The sequence below is a fragment of the Chiloscyllium plagiosum genome, chromosome 12, assembly GCF_004010195.1.
Source record: "Chiloscyllium plagiosum isolate BGI_BamShark_2017 chromosome 12, ASM401019v2, whole genome shotgun sequence".
Lineage (NCBI taxonomy): Eukaryota > Metazoa > Chordata > Chondrichthyes > Orectolobiformes > Hemiscylliidae > Chiloscyllium > Chiloscyllium plagiosum.
Window position 1 is genome coordinate 16,935,827 of NC_057721.1, and position 25,715 is coordinate 16,961,541.

The 25,715-nt window shown below is 41.3% G+C and overlaps 1 protein-coding gene across 1 annotated transcript in view; it reads right to left on the bottom strand.

Annotated features, from left to right (window-relative positions):
- Positions 1-8,631: 8,631 nt before the first annotated feature.
- Positions 8,632-25,715, bottom strand: part of LOC122555017 (toll-like receptor 7) — a 21,818-nt gene continuing 4,734 nt past the window's right edge. Inside the window, exons 2-3 of the mRNA XM_043700596.1 lie at positions 20,924-21,086; positions 8,632-13,757 (exon numbers count right to left, since the gene is read on the bottom strand). Coding sequence (XP_043556531.1) covers positions 10,632-13,757; positions 20,924-20,926 — 3,129 coding nt within the window. The 5' untranslated portion in view covers positions 20,927-21,086 and the 3' untranslated portion in view covers positions 8,632-10,631. The remainder of the gene's footprint in view (positions 13,758-20,923; positions 21,087-25,715) is intronic.

A 25,715-nucleotide genomic window follows, 5' to 3' on the forward strand; every position in this document is an offset into this window, starting at 1 on the left:
CATTCCCTGGGGAAGCTGCAGTTTGGCAAGCTTAATGAGAGGCCACCAGTGACGCCAAATAAAAGAACAGAGCCAACCATTGAGTCTCCGCAATGTTTGTCTAGGCAACGTCAGAGGAAGCATTCTCATGGGATATAATAAGCAAGGAAGAATATTTATTTTATTAAGGGCTATTCGGCCTAAAGAAGATATTGGAAGAACCTCCCAATGCTGAAGATCCTGCCTTATCTTATTGAGCAAGTGCACAAAGTTAGCCATATATAACTGGTCAAGAGCTGGAGTAATGAAAATGCCTAGGTATAGAAAACCTCCCTGTGACCACTGAAAGGGAATCGGATTTCACCTTCGAGATCGGGTATTCCCCCAAGACCCTCCACGGGCATGGCCTCCGACTTCATGAAATTAATCTTATATCCTGAGAAAGAACCAAATAAGTTGATGCATTGTATTAAATAAGGCACAGACACTGTTGGGTTTGATAGGAGAAGGAGAACATCATCTGTGTAGAGTGTGATCTTATGTACCCCTGAACCCATCTCTGGGACAATTATATTGAGGTTGCTCCACCAATGGGAGAAAGTGAGGACTGCAGATGCTGGAGATCAGAGCTGAAAAATGTGTTGCTGGAAAAGCGCAGCAGGTCAGGCAGCATCCAAGGAGCAGGAGAATCGACGTTTCGGGCAATTCCTGAAGAAGGGCTTATGCCCGAAACGTCAATTCTCCTGCTCCTTGGATGCTGCCTGACCTGCTGCGTTTTTCCAGCAACACATTTTTCTGCTCCACCAATGGCTCAATCACCAACATGAACAACAGCAGTGTGAGGGGACAACCTTGCATCTACCAATACTAAAATTGTTAGTTCTTATGCCATTTGTAAGGACCGGTGCCATAGGATCAACATATAGAACTTCCATCCATCTGGTAAAGACTCACTGAGACCAAATCGCTCCAGAATATAAAATAGATATGAACATTTCACTTGGTCAAAGGTTTTCTCGGCGTCAAGGGAGACCAAGCCTGGAATTGACCTCTGCTGGCACACGTGGACCATAAGCCATTCCCTCTAATGTTATTAGAGGACCTATGGCCCTTAATAAAACCTGTCTGGTCCTCCTTTACAATAGAGGGCAACACCTTCTCCAATCTCATCGCAAGTGTCTTAGATAAAATTTTAAGATCTGAGTTTAGCAGCGAAATGGGCCTATACGAAGCACAGTCCTTTGGGGCCTTCCCTCTCTTGAAGATAAGAGGAATATTAGCTTCTCTCTAAGAGGGTAGGAGGCAGTGCTGATTGTACAAATAATTGTGCATCTAATATTGGCCCAGCCAACATATTCATAAATTCCTTATAAAATTCACTTGGAAGGCCATCTGGGCCAGTAGATAAAAACAATGACTGCAGATGCTGGAAACCAGATGCTGGATCAGTGGTACTGGAAGAGCACAGCAATTCAGGCAGCATCTGACGAGCAGCAAAATCAACGTTTTGGGCAAAAGCCCTTCATCAGGAATAAAGGCAGAGAGCCTGAAGCTTGGAGAGATAAGCTAGAGGGGGGTGGGGGGGGGGAGAAAGTAGCATAGGTGGTGCTGGAAGAGCACAGCAATTCAGGCAGCATCCAAGGAGCAGCAAAATCGACGTTTCGGGCAAACGCCCTTCATCAGGAATAAAGGCAGAGCCTCTTGCAAGGATGCCTGCCTTGAAGAAGTTTTCCTCCTCTCTCTACAACAATCTCAGGGAGTCCCTCTCCCACTGCAACTCTATGCTACTTTCTCCCCACCCCCACCCTCCTCTAGCTTATCTCTCCACGCTTCAGGCTCTCTGCCTTTATTCCTGATGAATGGCTTTTGCCCGAAACGTCGATTTTGCTGCTCGTCGGATGCTGCCTAAATTGCTGTGCTCTTCCAGCACCACTGATCCAGCATCTGGGCCAGTAGCCTTACCACGTTGGAGCTGTCTTACCACCTCTTGTACATTTTACTCTGTCAAGGGAGCATTCAGAAGAGATGCCTACTCTGAAGTCAAGAAAAGACTTCATCCTTGCCAACCTGTCCTCACAGACCTCTGACCGATAGAGCTCAGAGTAAAATTTCCTAAAAGCCATATCATTCTTTCTGGAGTCAAGTAAGAATCCCAGTGCCCCACTCTGATAGATATGATAGATTGGGGGGCACTCTTTCTCCTAGCCAAATATGTCAGGTATTTACCTGGCCTATCGTCATACTCAAACAAGCTTTGTTTCACAAAATAAATTTCTCTCTTCACTGTTTGAGTAAGTGCAGAGTTCAGAGCAGCTCAGAGAGCTGTGATTCACTGTAACTTAGTCATGGATGGCCTATCAATGTATGCAATCTCGGTCGCCTTCAGCCGGGTCTCGAGCAGATGTGGCTGCACTCCCCTTAGTTATTTCCAAGTGGCTGAATAAAGATGATTATCTTCCTTGCCGAGGCCTTGGCAATCTCCCAAAGCAGACGGGTTACTGGCTGTGCCCGAATTGATATCCAAAAACGCTTTAAACTCTCGTGAGAAGTATTCGATAAACTTACCGTCCTTAAGGAGAAAAGGATCCATGTGCCAATGCCGTGAACCTACCCTATTACCCCTGGCCTTGTCCTCCAAAAATATTGCCGCATGATCAGAAATGGCTATGTTCCTAATTTTACAGGACAATTCCGAATCCAAAAAAGCCGATGAAACAAGAAACAAATCAATCCTCGTGTAGCGCTTGTGTGGAATTGAGAAAAAGGTTAAATCCCTACCCTCTGGGTGAAGACATCCCCATACATCCACCAATCCCAAGTCCATACATAAGTCCACCAATTGCTTAGATTGTGGGGAGGTTCCCTGGGGACCCTGGCAATTCTATATACTGCAGAATCTGTAAGATGATTAAGTCTCCCCTATAATCGTATGGCGTGTCCCAAGGGCAATCAACTTAGACAGCACATCCATCAGAAATTTAAGGGGGTGTGCTGAGGACATTCAGAATACTGTACTCCTCACCATGTATTAAAGCTTTGAGAATCACAAACCGTCCATATTTATCTTTAATTTGATCTAGCAACTGGATTGGGAGATTCTTCTGAATGAATGTAGCCTTTCCCCTGCTTTTACTGTTGAACGATTAAAAAAACATCTGGTTAAATCCCTCTTCTACAACATTAGATGCTCCTTGTCATCAAGGTGGCTTTCTTGTAACAGAGCAACATCAATGCTCGCCTTTCTAAGGTTTGAAATTACTTTCTTTCTCTTAATCGGTGAGTGACTCCCCTTAATATTCCAGGTGCACCATTTGAATGAACATCTAGTCATAGTCAGCTTAAACAACCCATGAACCCAAGAGAAAGAACCCTACTCATGACATGCCTGAGTGGAGACAGTTAAAGACTCATAGAGCCTGAATAACACATTCACAAAAACTATTAAAACAACATTTTTAAAAAAACTACAGCTACAATAAACCAATACAAAAACAGATAATAGAAGACTTGCCTCCTTGCCCATAGGATAAACACCTCCATGGCTCCTTCTAGCTGAAGCTGCACCCCAAACCCAGGCAAAGCAAAAGTAAAGAAAAGACAGTGAAGGGGGTTACCTCAGATTACAACAGGGTCTGGACCAGATGGGCCAATAGGCTGAGAAGTGGCAGATGGAGTTTAATTCAGATAAATGCGAGGTGTTGCATTTTGGGAAAGTAAATCTTAGCAGGACTTATACACTTAATGGTAAGGTCCTAGGGAGTGTTGCTGAACAAAGAGTCCTTGGAGTGCAGGTTGATACCTCCTTGAAAGTGGAGTCGCAGGTAGATAGGATAGTGAAGAAGGCATTTGGTATGTTTTCCTTTATTGGTCAGAGTATTGAGTACAGGAGTGGGAGGTCATGTGGCGGCTGACCAGGACATTGGTTAGGTCACTGTTGGAATATTGCGTGCTATTCTGGTCTCCTTCCTATCAGAAAGATGTTGTGAAACTTGGAAGGGCTCAGAAAAGATGTACAACGATGTTGCCAGGGTTGGAGGATTTGAGCTACAGGGAGAGGCTGAACAGGCTGGGGCTGTTTTCTCTGGAGTGTTGGAGGCTGAGGTGTGACCTTATAGAGGTTTACAAAATTATGAGGGGAATGGATAGGGTAAATAGACAAAGTCTTTTCCCTGAGGTCAGGGAGTCCAGAACTAGAAGGCATAGGTTTAGGGTGAGAGGGGAAAGATATAAAAGAGACCTAAGGGGCAATGTTTTCAAGCAGAGGGTGGTACGTGTATGGAATGAGCTGCCAGAGGATGTGGTGGAGGCTGGTACAATTGCAACATTTAAGAGGCATTTGGATGGGTATATGAATAGGAAAGGTTTGGAGGGATATGGGCCGGGTGCTGGTAGGTGGGGATATCTGGTTGCCATGGACGGGTTGGACCGAAGGGTCTGTTTCCATGCTGTATATCTCTAAGATTCTATGAATTAAAAGTGGGCATTTCACCCAAACCACCCATACATCGACCACCATAGGTCAAAAGCCAAAAGTTCCGACAATGCTTCCCAAACCCCAGCAAAGCGAAGAAAGGAAGAGAAAAGAAATAAAATATATTAAAGGGACAAAACAAAATGAAAGAAACAACAAAGGAGAACCATTATTGTTCACATTGCTGAGCCAGTCAGAATGTTTTAAGTGTCCAAAATGCTGTTTCCTTTCTCTGCTGAGTCAATGGATCCTCTGTGGCTGAAATGGAGCACTGCCAGGTACCTTACGGAGTATTGGATATTCAGATCCCTGAATTTCTTCGTTACCTCATCAAAGGTTTTCCTTTTATGGATCACAGCTACAGAAAAGTCCTGAAAAAATAATATTCGATCCCTTATAGATCAGGGCCTGTGGTTCCTTTCCCAGCATTCTGGAAATTGCCAACACCTTCTGCCTGTCTCTATAGGATTGGAATCTCACTCGGACTGGCTGGGGGACTGGTCCGACCCAGGCCTGTGCACTGCGATCCGGTGAACTCAATTGATCTACACCCGGCTTGCCTCAGCCTTCCAGCCCTGTAAATGTGGTAGCTATTGCTCAAAAAGGTTGGCTGACTGATCCCCTTCTTCTTGCTCCAGCAACACAATAACACGAATGTTCTTTCTCCAACCTTGATATTCGAGATCATCGACCTGCTCCACTAAGGCCTCTACCTGCTTTTCCAGAGCCTGGATCTGTCCCGCTGAAGATTCGGCCACAGTTTCTGATGCTGCGGTCCGCCGCTCAGCCTCCTCCAAGCACTGCATCCCCTGCCCATGCTTTTGCAGCATGGCCAAGATCGGTTCCAACCTGGCCTGGGTCTCTTCCATCGCTGACTTGATCTTTTCTCAGAGTTTAACAAACTCCAAAGCTAGGTCTTACTGAGCAGGTATGTTCAATGGGGTTTCCATGGAGGCTGACACTGCAGTCGTGCGTGCGTCCGTCACTGCAGGGGAGTGCCCTGTTTGTTGTGATCCCTGTGGTCCTTTGCCTTTAGTCATCTTCCCAATTCACTAAAAAGGATATATACCAATTCAAGTGACTTAAAATTACTGCTTTTTCCTAGAATATCTAAAATGTGGAGGGCAAAAGTGCCACTTTGCCTGAGTTATGGGTGCAGAACTCAGCAAGGCAGACCTGTTAGAACGCCGCCATCTTGAATCCCCTCAACAAAATCTTTAACTGCAAATGGGAACATTCAATCCATTTTACAAGCGAGTTTCTAGCAGCATAACTGCAGTCACTTCTTCATTTTCATCTATGGTTCATTGAGCTATACAAAAGGCTTTTTGAATATTGTTCTTCCAAGCAAAGACAAATGTCAGTTTATTCTTTTTCCTCCTTTGACAACCCAGTTTCACAGTCTGACTTGAAGTGTCATTAGCAAGGAATGTATTGTATACAACAGCTGAATTGTTAAAATGGGATACTGATGTCTCTTTATTTTAGCGGTGCTGAGATAATAAAGTCATGCACGTCCAGTAAAAAAAAGGACTAATAACCAATGACAGCATAATTGTATATAACAATTAGATTATATCCTAGCTGTTGGCTTTAGAATCTCACTGATTCTGCATGCTGATTGCTTTCCTGAAAGTAAACTTCTTCTCTCTCAGTAAACATTCTCTCTCTTCGTGATCTATGGTGCCTCTCAGAGTTGCACGGATGCATGTTGTGCTTTCCAGAGTTGTGCTCATAGTAACTGGCATCAACATGATAGTTGCTGCGTTAACTTCTAATCAGAAGTCACTATTGCACGTGGACCTCAGAAGCTCATGCAGTCATAAATACTACTAGAGGGAAGACTGTTACAATCCTGTCTTTAATTTAGATCTGTGAGCTGTGTTAATGCAGGTACATATTGATGAATAGACTCCTTTTCACTTTAAACCTTAATACTGAACATATACCTTTCATAAGTTACATTCATGTGGGGTTCAATGTGTGCCTTCTGCAGTCTGTTGTTTTTTTGTTCTTCAGAGAGATTTAGGGTGGAATACACTTTGCAATAGTCTCTCCCCAACAGAGATAAATTTTACTTAGATTTTTAGATTACTTACAGTGTGGAAACAGGCCCTTCGGCCCAACCAGTCCACACCGCCCCGCCGAAGCGCAACCCACCCATACCCCTACATTTATCCCTTACCTAACACTACAGGCAATTTAGCATGGCCAATTCACCTGACCTGCACATCTTTGGACTGTGGGAGGAAACCAGAGCACACCCACGCAGACACAGGGAGAACGTGCAAACTCTACACAGTCAGTCGCCTGAGGTGGGAATTGAACCCAGGTCTCCGGCACTGTGAGGCAGCAGTGCTAACCACTGTGCCACCATGCCGCCACCGTGTGGCTACTTGTAACTGCTCTAGTTTGTTAATTGGTACTATCTCAGTTTCATATTTTTTCTCATGTGAATGGAAAAAAAATAGTTTTATTTAACATCACCTTTCATTCCAGTTAATGCCAGAAAAAGGAAAATTTGCAGTCTTTTTTTTTTCTTTTTTTACCCAGTGCTGTCAGCAGTGTCCTGCTTCTGCAAGCCTGATAACACATTAGGACATCATTGCATTTTTATCTCAGGCACTTGATGGGCTGCATGGTGGCTCAGTGGTTAGCACTGCTACCTCACAACGCCAGGGACCTGGGTTTAAGTTCCACCTCAGGCAACTATTTGTGTGGAGTTTGCATGTTCTCCCTGAGTCTGTGTGGATTTTGTCTGGGTGTTCTGGTTTCCTCCCACAATCCAAAGGCATGCAGGTTAGGTGAATTGGCCATGCCAAAAAAACCCAGTGTGTTAGTCAGGGGTAAACATAGGGTAGTGGAATGGGTCTGGGTGGGTTACTCTTCGGAGGGTCGGCGTGGACTTGTTGGGGCAAAGGGCCTGATTCCATATTGTAGGAAATCGATCCAAATAAAACAACTTGGAATAATAAGTATTTATTTAAAACACAAAATCTATAAACTTCACTGCTAAAGAAACAAGACAACAGCTAAATAGGTAGTACTCCGTTGTCTAATATATTAACTTAACAGCTCTGAAAACTTTGAACTTCAACTGCCTTTAACTTTCTGTTGTGACCATAACCACTCCACCACTCATTTAAGTTGTGTTTGATGTCTTTTTCTTAAATTAATAGGAAGAGAACTTTGCTTCCTTTTACTCAAGAAAACCTTGGAATTGTCACCTTCATTTTCACTTATTTAACCAAGTTTTGATTGACTTGGGATAGTTGTGTGCAAAAATAAAATATTTGTTGTAATCGACTCAGAGAGCTTTAAATTGACAGGCACCATCAACCCTCGTCACCCGTGAATGCAACTATGACCCCCACGTAACTTCAGTGTGAATAAAAACCCAGTAGAAATGTAAACTGGGCTGCTGACTCACTTTCTCTCATTTTATACTATCAAACAAATCAAATGAGATCCTGTAGAGTGAACATAGATGAAAATGAAGTGAGTGATCCTGGCACTGCTCCTGTCAGCATCTGCAGTGTTCAGTCAGCATACATTTCTGTAAGGCCATAGATTACAGCTGCTCTACATTAAGTTATACCAATCATTACTTCAGGGGTGGGGGTTCTTGTGATGCGGTGGCAGGTGTCCCTATTTTTGAGCTGGTGATGTGGGTTGAGCCAGACCCCTCAAAACATTTTTAAGCAGGTAGCCCAGACCGTAACTTTGCTATTTGTTTAACTCAGTGTATAGTGGATATTCCTGGTGTAAATTAGCTGGAGCGACTGCCAAGGTTTAAACAAACAAGATTTATTTACAAAGTTACGGAATGAAATACAAAGATCCGAAAACAGAACGCCACAAAACTTATCCAATCCAACCTGACTTAATGATGCTGTTCCAAAAATACATGCAACAGTCCCAATACACACATCCCTTAGTACAAAAGGTAAAATCAAGCAAAGGCTTACAGTTTGCCAGGAGAGAGAGAAGAAAGTGAGGTCTGCAGATGCTGGAGATCAGAGCTGAAAATGTGTTGCTGGAAAAGCGCAGCAGGTCAGGCAGCATCCAGGGAATAGGAGAATCGACGTTTCGGGCATAAGCCCTTCTTCAGGAAGGGCTTATGCCCGAAACGTCGATTCTCCTGTTCCCTGGATGCTGCCTGACCTGCTGTGCTTTTCCAGCAACACATTTTCAGGAGAGAGAGAAGTCCAGCAGCTTGTTTCACACATCCCCTGTTGCAAATCAACTAAAAAACCTCGGTTGCCAGGACTGGCCATTCCCCTTTCATTATACAAGTTATTTCTAAAACATGAAAGCCTTTGGCCTGAGGTATCATTTGTTTAGGGGTAAACAAAATGGGCCCCAATAAATCATTCATCTCTGCACTAACTCAGCCATTTCGGAGGCTGGGCTGATTTAAGACCCCTCTGAAAAAAAATCAAGGGCGCAGTAACTTTGCGAAAAAGGACCAGTTTTATGACGGGGTTCCAATCCCATCTGGAACGGGGATGTGTAATAACATGTGTGAAGAGTTTGTTTAGAAGCTATCATTACTTTGATGAATACAGGGTCAAGCTGTCCTGGAAACACTCTTGTAATTACCTCTAAAGACCACCAGTGGGCACTGCTTACATAAAAGTCATGCTGGTCATCAACTTGAAAATTAGGACCTGACTAGGTTTGCTTGCTTAACATTAAATTCAAATGAAACTTTGGATATCTTAAAAAAAGGCAAAAATAGTTTATTATGGCACCATATAGTAAACAAAGGAGCACAACAGCCTTGCTGTAAAAAATAAAACAGAACACTTCTTCCCTCAAACAAAAGAATGTAAATATTTTCAGAAACAGCATGTACTTAACTATTTTAAATTGACAATGTGTTATGAATACAATTTTGCCTTGTCTTACAGAATAATAGGCAAAGTTTTAAAGTATTGAATGACTATTATAGTATATTGTTAATTATATAGTTTCCTCTATTGATAACTAGTGAAGAGTGAGAACATGGGCCAGAGTTCCATTGCAAGAAGTGACAAAGGACATGAGAGGAGAAAGCATGAAGGACAGCAAGAAGTGGGTCAAAAGAACCTAGATTCAAGATCACATAATTAGGAACTTAAATTTTATTGACTGACAGGAACAGAAATGGGCAACCGGCTTCCTTAAATTGAAATGTGGAAGAGGGAGCTGCAAATGGTGTCCAACAGAAAATCCTATACATTCGGATTCAGTCTATGGTGGATGCTGGGGAGATTGATGGAGTAAATTATAGCTGCTTTGGAATCTCTATAAAATCTTTTTAGCTTTGTTGACATTAAACTACTGCTAGATATGGCTCATCCAGAATCTTATGCAGGATATTTGTTGGACAGAGTAAATTTAAATAACAAGCTTCTCTAACATGCATGTGAAAATTGACTCCATGTTTTAAGAGATTGAATGTAAATGGTGAAGAGGGTAACAAGGATATTACAACCGAAAATGCAGCCAGGAGAGAAGAGTCCACCTGGGATGAAGTAATGTCAATGACACAACAGATGTGAAGGAACCAGGAGAGAAACTGAGGCAAGTTGAAGAAGGTGGAATTGATGATGTTGTGGCATTAATTTAGAGAGAAGGGGAATAATGCAGGTGAGCAATATTTGGTAATGTGAGATTGTGATTTGATGATGGAAGGTTTTGAAGGACATTTAAATCAAAAGTGTGCAATTACTGATGTTACAGGCATGGGAGAAGTGTAGTGTCCGAGTGAGGAAATTGAAGGATTAACTGGTACTCTTAAAGGACAATATATATTTTATGATGATGGGTGGGTGAGGGTGGAAATGTATAATATGCACGTTGTGAATGATCAGATGGAGAAGTGGTTTGATCAGTTCACTTAGAAGAGGAATGTTTAATATTACACACACTGAAACAAATTCCTGAACACTTCACAGCAAAAGTAATAGCTGGAGGAAAACGTTTGACAGCTTATTGTCAAAAAGGGAGATGAGAATTTTAGACTTCTTTGTCTTCAGTTTACTGTAGTTCCATAAAAGAAAGGTACAATTAAGCTTAAGTGACCAAGCCATACTTGAGGATGAATGGCCAAGCAAGTACATTGGAGTTTGTAGCCCATGTGATCACATATTGGGCATCATGCAGAGTAAAAAATAATAAAATGGCTTAAATGGAGTCAAGTGAATTCTGCAATTGTATTGTATCTTGACTTATTGTTTGCTGTTATTGCATTTCTTAAGCATTGCCAGAAAAAGTCTTCAGAATTAGGATTTTTAGGCCAATGTAACACAGAGCTGCGACATAACCTCTTCCTTAATTTCAGATATTTTGAGTTTATTAAAACAGGTTCCAGCAGGATCAACACGATCACGTCTTCATTTTTATCCATTAGTCTTTGGTGAGCCATGTAAAAGGCTGTTTTGAAAGTTCCAGTCTTGACATACTTCCTTGTGAGCAAGAACACGGTCTTTTTGCTCTTGTGAATGCTTTGAGAAAGATTCTCGACAACAGGCATTCCTAATTCCCAATCTCTCTCTTCCAAACAGAGGCAAAATTGCCTTTCACCTTTATCTTCCAAATGAACCAATAATTCATTGACAACCCAGTCTGTCACAGCCAGATCTGAAGTGTCATAAGCAATGAATGCATCATAGGAGCAGCTCTGTACTTTAAGAGTGCGATACTGATACTCATTCAGCTTAGAAGTGCATAAGTTGTACAAGTACCATACATCCCAGTAAAACAAATGATGGGTCAATGCCATAAACAATGTGCAAAAAATGATGATGGCAGAAGCCAAACTTAGTGAAGCTGCAAGATCATTCATTGTGCATGTGTGCTGATCAAGGAGAATAATGCTTTGTCCTCGATGACTTTCAGGAGATTCACAGGTAACATCAGTGGCCAACTGAGGAATGTCCAGATCGCATGTATTAATCCAAGCAATAAATGGCACAAGTTCACAAATGCAATAAAATGGATTCCCTTTTAAAACCAGAACTTCCAAGAAAAGTTGTTCACTTGTTGGAAAAACTGTCTGCTGCAATATTTTAATTTTGTTATAACTTAAATCAAGATACTTTACTCTGTTTGCTGATGTAAAGAAACTTATGGGAAGTTGAATGATTTGATTATCTTTCAGCAGCAGGTTTCGGAGGGATTTGGTGCAATTATACAGCCTATCAGGGACAATGGTTAAGTAATTGTGGCTCAGATCTAAAGTCAGCAAGTTCTTCGATAAGTGAAGTTCATCCCAATTAAACATTTTTAGTTTGTTATGGCTCAAAGACAAGTATGATAAATTACGTGGTAAATTTTCATAGATTTCAGATGGGATGTGCTCGAGTTGATTGTAAGATAAATCAAGATAGGTCAAATTTGTTAGATTTTTAAATAAGTTTATATATCTACAATCCTCCTTCTTCCACAAAATATCCAACCGATTTCCACGGAATTTCAAAACTTCCAAAGAGGCACTGTTTAATCCTTTCTCTGTTAAGGTGAAGATACCATTGTTGCTTAAATTTAACACTTTCAAATATTTAAGGTTTTCAATAAATCCCATTTTATGTGTCACACCCTCAACGATAAAATAGTGCGGGTTGTGACTTAAGTCCAACACTTCCAGTTGCCACAGTTCTTTAAAAGCATTATCATAAGCTGGATCAAGTCGATTATAAGAAAGATCTAAATATTTCAAATTTGGCAAGGAAACAAACTCAGTCCCATTTAAAGCTTGCCCAATTGCATTTGCTGACAAATTCAGGCACCTTATTTTTTCAAAGCCTTTAAACTGCTTTGGGCTGATGAAGAAAATATTATTCAAACTCAAATCCAATGTCATCCCATACGAATGACAAGCCCACTGCATCTTTGGTCCAAGGATATTGTTATCATCATCATTAAGGGATTCATATCCAAGATGGGTATATCCTGGCAGTAAATTTGGCTTTTGTAAACTTGACTCTACAAATGGGAGAGGTTTATCTTTATATGTCGAATCATGTAGAAGATTTCTGTTGACTGATGGAGGTGATATTCTATTTTCTGAAAGATCTACTATCTTTAGTGATGTAGATTTTTGGATGATTGTCAAGTTTGCCTGCTTAATGAAATTCGTTCCAAGGTTGAGAACAGTAAGATTGTTAAGAATGTACAATGGTTTCAGATCCTGGGATTCGAGTTGTTTGAAAACATAACCTTTAATAATTAATTCTCTCAAAGCAACTAATTTGGAAAAGTTTCTGGAAAGATTTATGTTTTTGAGATATCGAGCTATTTTATAGTTGAAAGACAAGTCTAATTCTTCTAGCCTGGGTAGGTAGTTTAAAAAGTCTCCAGTAGCGATTTCATCAATCAAAAAATTCATTTGAAGATGTAAAACCTTCAAGTTTGTACAATTCTGAAACCAGTCACTTTGTATTTTACGGAGGCTGTTGCTGGAAAGAATTAATGTCTGTAACTTTGAAAGCCTTTGAAAAGCATAGAGATGGATGTGCATGGAGCTATCTCCAGGGCAGGGTTCACATGGGAATGGAGCATTAAAACATCTGGGACAGTTTTGAGATAAGTCAAGGTATTCCAGATCAATCAGATGTTCAAAATCATCATGGTTTATAATTTGAATCTTGTTTTTATGGAGATATAATGAACTTAATGTTTCTGGCAGCTTTCGAGGAACAGAGGTTAAATTATTTGAGCCAAGCGATATAGTTTTCAGTTTGTTGCCACTTGAAAATGCCCCATCACCTACATGATTGGACACATTGCACGGATTGTGATAGTAACAGTTTTGTGACAAGTGAAGTGTTTCTATGTTTGACAGATCGGGTAGGTCCTCTTTTGTTACATTTAGAATCTTACTGCCATTGAGGCTGAGTAGTTGTAAACTAAGTGAGAGTTTCTTAGGGATTTTATCAAGGTGGTTTTGATCCAGGTATAACTCTTGTAGATTTTTCAGGGAGGAGAAGCTGTCATTTTCAATAACCATGCTCTTCCCAGGTGAAAGGTTCCAACTCAAATCTAGTTTGGTTAGGTTTTGTAAGTTGGAGAAATGGTAACTGGAAATGTACGAAATCTGATTATTTGCCAGATTTAGACTTGTTGTATTTGCAGGAATTTTTGCTGGTATATTTTGAAGCCGGTTGCTTCTGCAGTCTACTTCAATAGAGGAGCCATTATTCCCTATACTCACATCACATGGGAGGCTTCTGGGAATCCATCTGGGTGTGAGTGGTACAACAATTTTGAGTAGAAAGAGGAAGCACAGTAAAATTAGTGCTGAAGCTGATGTTGCTTTGACCTAAGAAAAATTAAAATAAATCAAAACAGGAAGTTGGTGTTATTAATCATTTTCTGTGTACAAATATAATACTTTTCTGTTAAAATTTTTGCTCATGATTCATAAAGTTGTCACACATAGAATATAGACATGGCTGAATTTTAGAAAAATTGGCTAAATGTTACTTTCTGGGTATTTCTGTTCATGAGCCCTAATATGTTTTCTCATGCGGTTTTATACTGTTCACCTTGTTAAGTATATACCATGCCTCTATGACATGCTCCCTCCGCCCGGCCACTTCTGCTATCACGCACTCGCCAACAGCGGAGGTAATCGCCATTACTGGAATCTCCAGTGATTTCTGGGCTGACACCATGTTTAAATCTCTGTGGTGCACTTGGTCAATCACAGCCTGAAACTGCCCGTCATATTATATGTAGTGGGAGGGGAATGAATATGAAGAGCTTTTGTGGGTGCATAGGTGGCACAGGGATACTTCATTGCAAACACAAGCTCCCATTCGTAAATGTACTGCCATTTTATATCATCACCTCTTTGGCTGACAGTCATTATAACTGCAATAACGATCAAGTTCCACAGACTACCCATCCTTCGTGCCGTGTTAGAACCCTATCTAAGGCTGTGATAGTCTTTCTTTGTCACACAGTGTGGCATAACATCTTCTCACTGTTCAGTGTAGGAGCATCACATGCTGGAAAGACTTCAAATGTTTGAAATGTTAGCTTTTCTTGAACAACAGCAAAAACAGAAAGAATTTTGACAAAACAACAAGAAAGGTCGTATTTGCTCTGAAAATAAACAATTATTTGTCTTTTGAAAATATCCTGGTCACCAGCAATCTTTAGCATGTTACTGGTCATTACAGATCGAAAATAGCCATCTCTGAAGCTGAAGTATTCACAGGCAATCATCAAAGGGGCATTTGCCTTTTGTCACACTCCTTCACATTTATTGTCTCGTCTGCATCCCATTATGCTGCTTCCAATATCTACAACTGACTTCCTCAACATGCTCATTACAGTAATGGTAAAAACACCGGAACTGCTGTGCTTTTCCAGCACCACACTAATCTAGACTCATTACAGTAATAGACCTGATAGCACACTCCTCAACCTTCTTGTATGGGTACCTCCAACTGATCAATGATCAGGCCCCTTACTGGTCTCCATGCAGCTCCCGGACTGACTTTCAGCAAATCCCTGTACTGTTTGTGCTGGGCCTGTAGGACGGAAGGTGGTCCAGTCCCTGGACAGCAGAACTCTTGACTCAAACCATCCCAAGCAGCCGGTTGACCGTGTCCAAGCCCCTGAACTGACATAGGACATGGCTGATTAAGGCATGACCACCAACTGACAACAGTCCCCCTTGACCTAACTGAGAACCACATCCTTAGACCTTGAGAAGTGGCTGTTAGTTGAACATTTGATGTGTTTGTCGGGTACACTACTGGCACATTGTGCAGGTGTGAGATTGACATTGCACAGTAACACATCAACTCCTTTGACTGATCACCGCTGACATCCATGACAAGCAGCCTAACCTTGTGCCTGCGCTGAACTGCGAGACAATGCAGAAGTATTTCGCAACATTAAGTTCTGAATGAGGTAGCAAAGCACAAAAAGACAAAACAGAGATGATATCAGCATCTGAGTAGGCACAAAATGAATGGGAACTAAGAGAGCAAATTAGGAGCCTTGAGATGCACAACTCCAAGAGCTGAGTGGTTGTTCCTGCATGCAGAGTGTCCTGGCCTCAGCTTTGGAATGAAAGGTGTCAGTAGCCATCAAAACATAGAAGTGATAGAGAGGGTCTTGGGGATCGAAGTCAAGATGGATCCATTTTCGCTTCTCCTGGGTTTGCTGAATTTTTCTCCCTTAGATGTACATAGGAGAAAGCTTTTAAGCATCATCACTTTTATGTGCAAGGAAGAACATTCTGATGTGTAGGGTGTCTGAGAACCCCCTTGGGTGGCATAATTTAATTCTGAAATACATAACTTGATTGAATTTTTTTGAAGAAGTAACAAAGAGGATTGATGAGGGCAGAGCGGTAGATGTGATCTATATGGACTTCGGTAAGGCATTTGACAAGGTTCCCCATGAGAGACTGATTAGCAAGGTTTGATCTCACGGAATACAGGGAGAACTAGCCATTTGGATACAGAACTGGCTCAAAGATAGAAGACAGAGGGTGGTGGTGGAGGGTTTTTCAGACTGGAGACCTGTGACCAGTGGAGTGTCACAAGTATCGGTGCTGGGTCCTCTACTTATGGTTATTTACATAAATGATTTGGATGCAAGCATAAGAGGTAGTGGAGAGTGAAGAGGGTTACCTCAGATTACAACAGGATCTGGACCAGATGGGCCAGAAGTGGCAGATAGAATTTAATTTAGATAAATGCGAGGTGCTGCATTTTGGGAAAGCAAATCTTAGCAGGACTTAATGGTAAGGTCCTAGAGAGTGTTGCTGCGCAAAGAGACCTTGGAGTGCAGGTTCATAGCTCCTTGAAAGTGGAGTCACAGGTAGATAGGATAGTGAAGAAGGCGTTTGGTATGCTTTCCTTTATTGGTCAGAGTATTGAGTACAGGAGTTGGGAGGTCATGTTGCGGAATTATGAGGGGCATGGATAGGATAAATAGACAAAGTCTTTTCCCTGGGGTCGGGGAGTCCAGAACTAGAGGTTATAGGTTTAGGGTGAGGGGGGAAAGATATAAAAGAGACCTAAGGGGCAACGTTTTCACGCAGAGGGTGGTACGTGTATGAAATGAGCTGCCAGAGGATGTGGTGGAGGCTGGTACAATTGCAACATTTAAGAGGTATTTGGATGAGTATATGAAAAAGAAGGGCTTGGAGGGATATGGGCCGGTGCTGGCAGGTGGGACTAGATTGAGTTGGGATATCTAGTCGGGATGGACAGGTTGGACCAAAGGGTCTGTTTCCATGCTGTACATCTCTATGGCTTGGTAAATATGGTGCACCAGAAAATGGACAATTTTTATAAGACATGGCAGCCCTTTTTGAATTATTTGAAAGCAGATCTGTCCGCCATTTTAATTAGAGCTTTTGTCTAGACATGGTGGTTTGGCTTAATAAGTCTAATGTCCTGAGAGGAAGAATTTCAAGCAAACGTGGGTTTAATAATTGATGCTCTTGAAGGTTGAGAGCTGAGGTCTTGTTACGCTAAGCAGTGTTATTTATTTACTTATTTATTTATTGATGTGGAATGAGTGTAGTTGAGAGATTATTTTGTGGAGTAGTATAATAGTTAGTTTATTGTTTATTGTTGTTGTTTATGTTGTGGTAATGTTATATTTTCATATTTTTGTTACTTTATAATTTTGTAAAGAAGAATTTTTTTCAATAAAAGCATTTTTTTTTAAATGCTCAAGTGAAGTGGATAACTATAAACTAAATGAGTTAGAGATGTGCCCTGGTGATGTGCTGAGTATGGTGCATATCCAATGCCAACTTCCATGGACTGGGCATGTAGGCAATCTCTGCCGAAGGAGATATTGGGAAGTTTTGGCTGAGATGGAGGCCTTGAGGAACAAATGATGAGTTGGAGCCTTCAGGTACCCACTCTGACTTTCACGTTTAGAACCATCTCAGTCTGGGGTTTCTCTCCAGCATGTGGGAGATAAGGAAAGTGCATCTAAATGAGAAGAGACTGGGTACTCACAAGTGGAGCTCTCAACTCACCATTCAAAACGGACTCACTTTTGCCCACATCATTCCAGAGCTGGGAAAATTCAATCTAAAGACTCTAATAAAAGGAAATGCCAGGCTTCAGAAAACTCTGTGTGCTGATTCTATATATATTTAGAATTACATTATGATCTCTTTGACCCTTTAACCCCTGTTAACCCTTTACTCCAGAAGATGTGGAAATAGTTATTTATTTATATATACATAAACTATTTCTACATATTTTGGAGTAAAGGATTAACAGGGCTTAAAGGGTCTTGGAGATCATAATGTAATTGTGATCTAAGATTTTACAAATAAGACTGAGCTGCAGAGCTTTTCTTATTTACTTGTGGAACAGGGGCATTGTTGGCTGGCCAATATTTATTGTATGTCCCAAGTTGATGTTGAGAAGGTGGTGATGAGACACCTTCTTGCATCGCAGCAGTCCGCGAGCTGTGCTTAGACTCACATTGCCCTGATGATGGGAATTCCAGGATTTTGACTCAGCAACTGTGAATAGTGGGTGGCTTGGAGAGGAATTTCTAGGTGGTGGTGTTCCCATGTATCTGCTGTCCTTGACTTTCTGGATAGAAGTGGCCATGGGTTTGTTGTCCAAGGAAATTTGGTAGATTTCTGCCATGCATCGTGTAGATTGTACACATTGCAGCCACTGAGCATTAGTGCTGGAGGGAGTGAATGCTTGTGGATGTGGTGACAGTCATGTGAGCTGCTTTATCCTGGATGGTGTCAAGCATCTTGAATGCTGTTGGAGCTGCACCCATCCAGGCAAGTAGGGAGTATTCCATCACATTCCTGACTTGTGCCTTGTGGATGGTGAATAGGTTTGGGCAAATCAGGAAGTGACTTAATCACTGCAGTATCCCTAGCCTCTGATCTGCTGTTGTAGCCACTTTGTTTTTGTAGTGAAGCTAGTTCAGTTTATGGTCAATGGTAACCCTAGGATGTTGATAGTGGACAATTCAGTGATGGTAACACCATTGAATGTCGAGGGACAGACGTTAGATCATCTCTTATTGGTGATGGTTATAACCTGGTATTTGAATGACGTGAATGTTACTTGCCACTTGTCAGCCTAAGTTTGGATAATGTTCAGATCTTGTTGCATTTGAACATGGACTGCTCCACTATCCGAATCATCTGATAGAGGAGTCACTCTGAGCTTGTGCAGGTCCATAACTGTGCATATGATTTGTCTTTAAATAAAAGGTTGTTAATATTTATATAGATGACTGCAGAGTCACCTAAGAGGCAATCAGACTCCCTGATATTCCAATCCAAAGTGGAAATACAAATGTGCACCATTTTACATATAATTATATATTTCAAAGTTATTTATTTGTAACTAAATTATTGCATCATGTACAGATATAGAAACTAATACGCCTGTATATTTAAAAATCATTATTTCATCATTGAATATAGGCAGGAACACACAGCAGTGAAACGTTTTTCAATGACATCATATTAAAAGTTTCCATTAATTGCCTACCAGAATTTCCCCAATTTATTTTGCAAGTAATAGGAAAATATTTCGCAAGGGTCGCAAACTGCTGTTGACTAGTTACCCTAAAGTGATATTCAAGAGAGAATAAATGCTGAGCGTCATATTTTGTCTGTTGATGAAATCACAAATTACTCCTGAATTTTTCATATAATAAGCTCAGAGGCAATGATTTGAAGTCAGGGATCTGGTTAAAATTTGCAAATTGAAATCTATATTCACTGGATATTATAGCCTACCTCCCAGGGTGTTAGGTGGCTACTGAGATATTGAATATCTTCCAAAATTCCTTAGATTCTGGAATGATTGGAAGATTGAAAATGTCTTCCAACTATTTAAGAAAGGAGCAAGGGAACATCTAAAATCAAACAAAGGACACGATAGATGGACAGTTAAATAGCAATGATTAGGTTGAGCAGAGTCAGCATGGATTTGTGAATGGAAAATCATGTTTGGCAAACATGCTAAATGATTGAGATTGCTACTAAAAAAATTGATAAAGGGGAGAATCAATGGATGAAATATATTTGGATTTTCAGAAGGCTATTGATAAGATTCCTCCATAGGAGGTTGTTTAGCAAAATTAAATCATTTGGCATGGATTGATGGGCCACTCTCCCAATGACAGGTTGTGACCAATGGGATATCACAGGGATCAGGACTTGGGCCCCATCCAGTTATTCACAATATATTTTAAAGATTTAGATGTTGCAACCAAATCGAACATTTTCACAATTGACATAAAGCTAAGGAGGAATTTGTGTTGCGAGGAATATAAAATATTTTCAGGAGGATTTGGACATACTTTAGTGATTGGGCAAGAGCAAGGCAGACTGAATATAATGCAGAAAAACATGAGGTTATCCACTTTGGTAGGCAATTCGGATTTAAGAATATTTCTTAAATGATGAATGGGTTATAAAGTTAGAAAGTGTAAATATGCAATGGGACCCTTGTCAATAAGTCACTGAATGCTAACAAGCAAATGCGCAAGTTACCAGGAAGGCTTCTGGAATTTTAATCTTTAACACAAGAAGATTTGAGTACAGGAGGAGTGACATATTGCTAAAATTGTACAGGAGCTTGCTAACACTGAACTAGGAGCAGTGTATGCAGGTTTGGTCTCCTTATTTCAGGAAAGATGTTATTGCATTAGAGGGAATCTAATGAAGGTTCACCAGACTTGCTCACAGAGGGCATGGCTGTTCTACGAAGAGATTTGGCAAATTGGCAAATTTAGAGTTTTGAAGAATAAGATGTTATCTCATTGAAACCTACAAACTATTTCAAGAGATAGACAGTGTAGTGCAGTAGAGTAAAATATTATCATTTTTCTTGAACCCTCACATAAGAGGCATATAGGATTAGGACCACTGTCTAAGTTGGGATAAAACATAAACTAGTTGTATTGAACAGATGTTTCTGTGGTAAAATTCAATGTTGTTTCTATGAGGCACTGTACAGCCATTTATTCTTCTGATCTCCATTTCTTAGGAGATGCTTAGCAATCATATAGAGACAATGTTTAATAGGGATTTCACTGATTTTGGTGCTGTCATTGCATTTGCTGGGATGCTGATTCATATGTATGTGGTGGTGTGAGGATCAAATATGAGATGTTGCTATCTCTCACCATGATCCTCAACTATTCTCTCCTTCATCTTTAGATCACAGGCAGGGACAGGCTAATTTTGTAGATGCTGGGGTAACAAGAGTCTGTAGTTGGGTGTTATCAAACTCTTGTTCGCACTTGTCAAGGGTCGCCTTAATCTCCAGCGCTTTTCATGCACAGATTGGAGGGCAATCACATGCTTCAGCCATGAGGGTGGAGGGGGTGGTGGAGGAAAAGGGCAAAAAGTTAAAATAAATGATAGAAAGAAAGATTTTGAGTAATCTTTACCACTTGTGGGAACATTGCACAAGCTCACACTAAAAACGAAAAATCAAAATGACTCACCATTTTCTCTTTGATTTTGAGATATTGAAATATCCCCGTGGAAAGTTAAAGCAATTTCTCTTCGAGAGAGTCGCAGATCTGATTTGTGTGTAAAAATCTCGTAAGTGCTGACTATTCATCAACCTGCAGATTCCACCAAGGTACTGGGTGAAGTATGCTTTGCCTAAATGGAATATAAATGACAGCAGATTAAAAATTAGTGTTCTTGTTGTGTCTCACAAAGGTGTACTGAATGAAATATATTTGTGAGTGACAGATTCACACCACTCCTGGAACTCTGGTGTAGAAAACAGAAAATACTGAAAGCTGTAGCTGGTCACATCACAGTAAGATGTACATTTTGTGGCATGTAGGGACATAGAAACAGTAGCAAGAGATTCAGTCTGCTCCAGCATTGAATCACACTTGGAATTAATCAGCACATTAACTCCATCAGTCTGTCTTTGAAACATAGGGTGGGATTTTCCCATTTTTTAGTCAAAGTGTTTTATTGAGTGTGAGCCCTCCCTGGCCTGGAGCTAGTTCTGTCATGCAATTTTCCACTTCTCACTTTATTAAATATGCAACAGCGTTTGGGTACTTGGCAAATCACATGGCCAGCAAGGTGGAAGAATTTGCCACTGCAAAAATAACTCCATAGAGGCTGATATCCTGTCACCAAGTTATCCTTTATTTATACATACATAGTACTAGGCACGGATCCATCTTCCTCAGAGCCAGTTATCAGAGTGAATAGGATGTCTGACACGCCTGTTCATTTTTTTTTCTTTTTTGTCTTACCTGAGTGGCCAGTAACGAGCAGTGACCTTACACTCCTTTGTTTTTTTCTTTTTTTAATAATTAACCCCCACACTACCGTCTAACTGCGGTAGTGCTTATTTTTCCCCAGCACCCATGGTGTCTGTATAGCTGTGAGACACAGTGAAAGACACAAAGTGCACAAATCTTTATTCAATTTCCACCACCAGGAAGATAGGAAAACACCCGGGTGGCCAGTGAAGCAGTGCCCTTCACATCAAAGGGCAATGCTGTGTGATCAAAACAGTGAAGGGGAGGGTAGGGACTAAATCAAAATAGAGTTGGAGGGAGAAATGATGCACTCCACTCCCTGCGGCGCCCACCTCTCCCTGAACAACTCCAGGGTGTTGGTGGACACCGCGTGCTCCTTCTCCAAGGACACCAGGGCCCTAACGTAACCGTGGAAGAGGGGCAGGCAGTCGGCCCTAACGACCCCCTCCACGGCCCGCTGCCTACACCTATTGATGGCCAGTTTGGCCAGGCCCAGGAGCAGACCTACGAGGAGGTCTTCAGACCTGCCCTCTGTTCATTTTTTTTTAGGGTGTTGGTGCCAACCCCTGTTTATTTTTTTTTTTTCTCTTGTGTGTGCAGGTGTGAGACACAGTGAAAGACACAAAATGCACGAATCTTTATTCAAATTCCACCACCAGGAAGATAGGAAAACACCCGGGTGGCCAGTGACAAACACCATTGAATCTAACTTTGTTGCCGCACATTTCTCTCACCCAGGTTCTTGAACTATAGCTCTCACTATTGCATGCATCATGTCCACTCAATGCTCTCACCCAAACTACTCACATCTTCTGTCCACTGCATCTCGGGATATCTCACCACCCCTCTTGCTCCTGCATCACAGTTAACTGTTGTTTCATCCACTTCCATTGCACTCAATGTGTCCTCTTTGTCTCATTGTAGGAAAGATCAACTCACCCCAGAAATTATGTCTCCACAGCACCCCATCTGACCTATCTGTAACCACTGGACTGATCGCACTTGACCTTCAGGACTGTCTGTAGCTGAAACCCCAGACTGCGAGAAGGCAGCTCTTACAACTCTGGTAGAACCAAGCATCTGATTGACCATCACCAACCGCTGGGACAGGAATCAGACCAACTGTTTGACTGACTGTGGCAGTACCCCTCTTGACCACAATCCTCTTCACTTCTCTAAGGACTGCTTCCTTTTGACTTTCACGCATTGCCATTTTCTTGATGCTTATGCAATAAGTTGTCACATAAACTGTTGGCATGTGCTATCGGTGTAATGTTGATGTGGCTTGGTGTGGCACAGTTATATGTCTATCCTGATCAGTTTTCCCCACCATCACGAGCTGCTCACCTCTCCCTCTGCAATCTACAGAGGCTGGCAGCCTGTAACTCAGCACTTAAACCAGTGAGTGTATTCTAAAAAGCTATTTGAAGTACCAGGAGAGTGGCAGTCTCAACGTAAGTGCAAATCAAAATGAAGTGAGTAGCCATAAGATGCATCCTGATGACGTACATGTATGTCGCTGTGCACAAAATGACATGCCAAGAACATGTAAGTCATAGGTGCCCCTAGAGCTGCAAAATAAGGTGGTGAAAGGCGAAGAGGTTGAATCAGATCTACAACAGTTATTTGGTGTAGTCAGCAGGATCTCATCTCACATCCCCAGGACTGGCGCTGCACCCTGGTGAAAATGCACTCCATTGTTAGGGAGGAGAGCATTTACTGAACTGCCATGGACAAGATTTAAAAAAATGAAGGAGGACAATGGCATCTACTCAATAATGAGGAAAATTACTCAAGTATGTCCAGTAAAGAAAGAACAGGAAAAATCCAATTCAGGCAGTTATCACCCATTAGTATGTCGGTAAAGTAGTGGAAGGTATCATCAACAAGGCTATCAAGCAAAACTTGCTTAGCAATAATCTGCTCACTAACATTCAGTTTGTGCAGTTCCACTAGGATTATTCAATGTCTGAACTCAATAATGCCCTGGTGGAACTGTACAAACTGAATGGTAGTGAGCAGATTATTGCTAAGCAAGTACTGCTTGTCAGCCTTGTTGATGATACCTTCCTCTACTTTACTGACATACTAATGGGTGATAATAGATGGAAGAGTTGAACTCCAGAAGTGGGTGAGAATGACTGCCCTTGACATTAAGCCCACATTTGACCATGTGTGGCATCAGGGTTCCCCAGCAGAACTAGAAACAATGAAAATCAGGGGAAAACAATCTGCTGGTTGAAGTCATACCTAGCTCAAAGATGGCGGTTCTTAGAATTCAGTCATCTCAACTCCAGGACATCTCTGCAAGAGTATATCATCGTCCAACCATCTTCAGTTGCTTCATCAACAACCTTCACTCCATCATGAAGTCATAAGTGGAGACATTCATTGATGACAATATGACATTCACCATCATTCGTGAGTCCTCACATACTGAAGTAGTCCACATCCAAATGCAGAAAGATCTGGACAATATTTAGGCTTGGGCAGACCCCTGGCAAATAACATTCATGCCATGCAAGTGCCAGGCAATGACCATTTCCAACAAGAAGGAATCTAACCATCACCCCTTGATAGCTCAATGGCATTAACATCATTGGATCCACCACTATCAATATCCTGGGGTCACAGTTGACCAGAAACTAAACTGTGCTAGCCATATAGATACTGTGACTGCATGAGCAGGTCAGAGGCTAAGAATCCTGCAGTGGGTAACTCAGAAAGGAAGACTCAGTTTGGACAAACAGACTAATGAGGAGGTAAATGCAAAGCTCTGATTCAAAATAAAGACCAAATGTCTGAAATCCTGTTCCACCATTTGTTTCGAAGTGGACTCCTTAATTTCCTTAAACACTGTGCACTGTGAATCTTTTTCATAGTTTTATTGTGGTAGGTGAGTGCAAAAAAAAGATTCAATGACACTTGTTAAAGAAGAGCTGTGGAATTTCCCTGAGTGTTTTCACCAATAATTATCACTGAGGTTCATCAGCAGTCTGTATGTGCGTTGTATTTTGCACCAGTTGTCAGCCATGTGTCCTACACTATAACAGTGATTACACTTTAGAAGGATTTCATTAGCAGTAATTAAGGAATTTGAGATGTCCAAAGCCTGTGAAAATGACAAATCTTTCATTCTTAAGGCTGTTTAGATACAAAAGCTGGATAACAATATTCAAAATCATTAAACAGGCACCAAAAAAGCTTCAAAATCAAGATTCCTACAATGAATGCTCAGGTTTGCTGTTAATTGTGTACGTGATGTTGTTGTGGTAGGTGGAGAAAACTGGAGAATTTAACAGCATTTATTTACAAAGAAGGAATCCACTGGTGAGAAAAAAAGCTGCTGGCCTCAGCTTGCCCACAAACCACAGTCAGAGGGTTACCATTTGCAGTCTTGCTTAAAAATACCATAAATTACAGTGCAGCTAGAAGCATGGAAAGCAATCTTTACATGTTATTATTATTTTGACTTGATTTGAATTATTATTGTAACATGAAATAAGGCAGGGCAGGTGACTGAGGTGCCAGTGGGGGAGCACTTTGGGGCCAGCGACCATAATTCTATTCGTTTTAAAATAGTGACGGAAAAGGATAGACCAGATCTAAAAGTTGAAGTTCTAACTTGGAGAAAGATCAATTTTGACGGTATTAGGCAAGAACTATAACCCAATCTAGTCGCACCTGCCAGCACCCGGTCCATATCCCTCCAAACCCTTCCTATTCATATACCCATCCAAATGCCTCTTAAATGTTGCAATTGTACCAGCCTCCACCACTTCCCCTCTCACCCTAAACCTATGCCCTCTAGTTCTGGACTGCCCAACCCCAGGGAAAAGACTTTGTCTATTTATCCTATCCATGCCCCTCATAATTTTGTAAACCTCTATAAGGTCACCCCTCAGCCTCTGATGGTCAAGGGAAAACAGCCCAGCCCGTTCAGCCTCTCCCTTTAGCTCAAATCCTCCAACCCTGGCAACATCCTTGTAAATCTTTTCTGAAC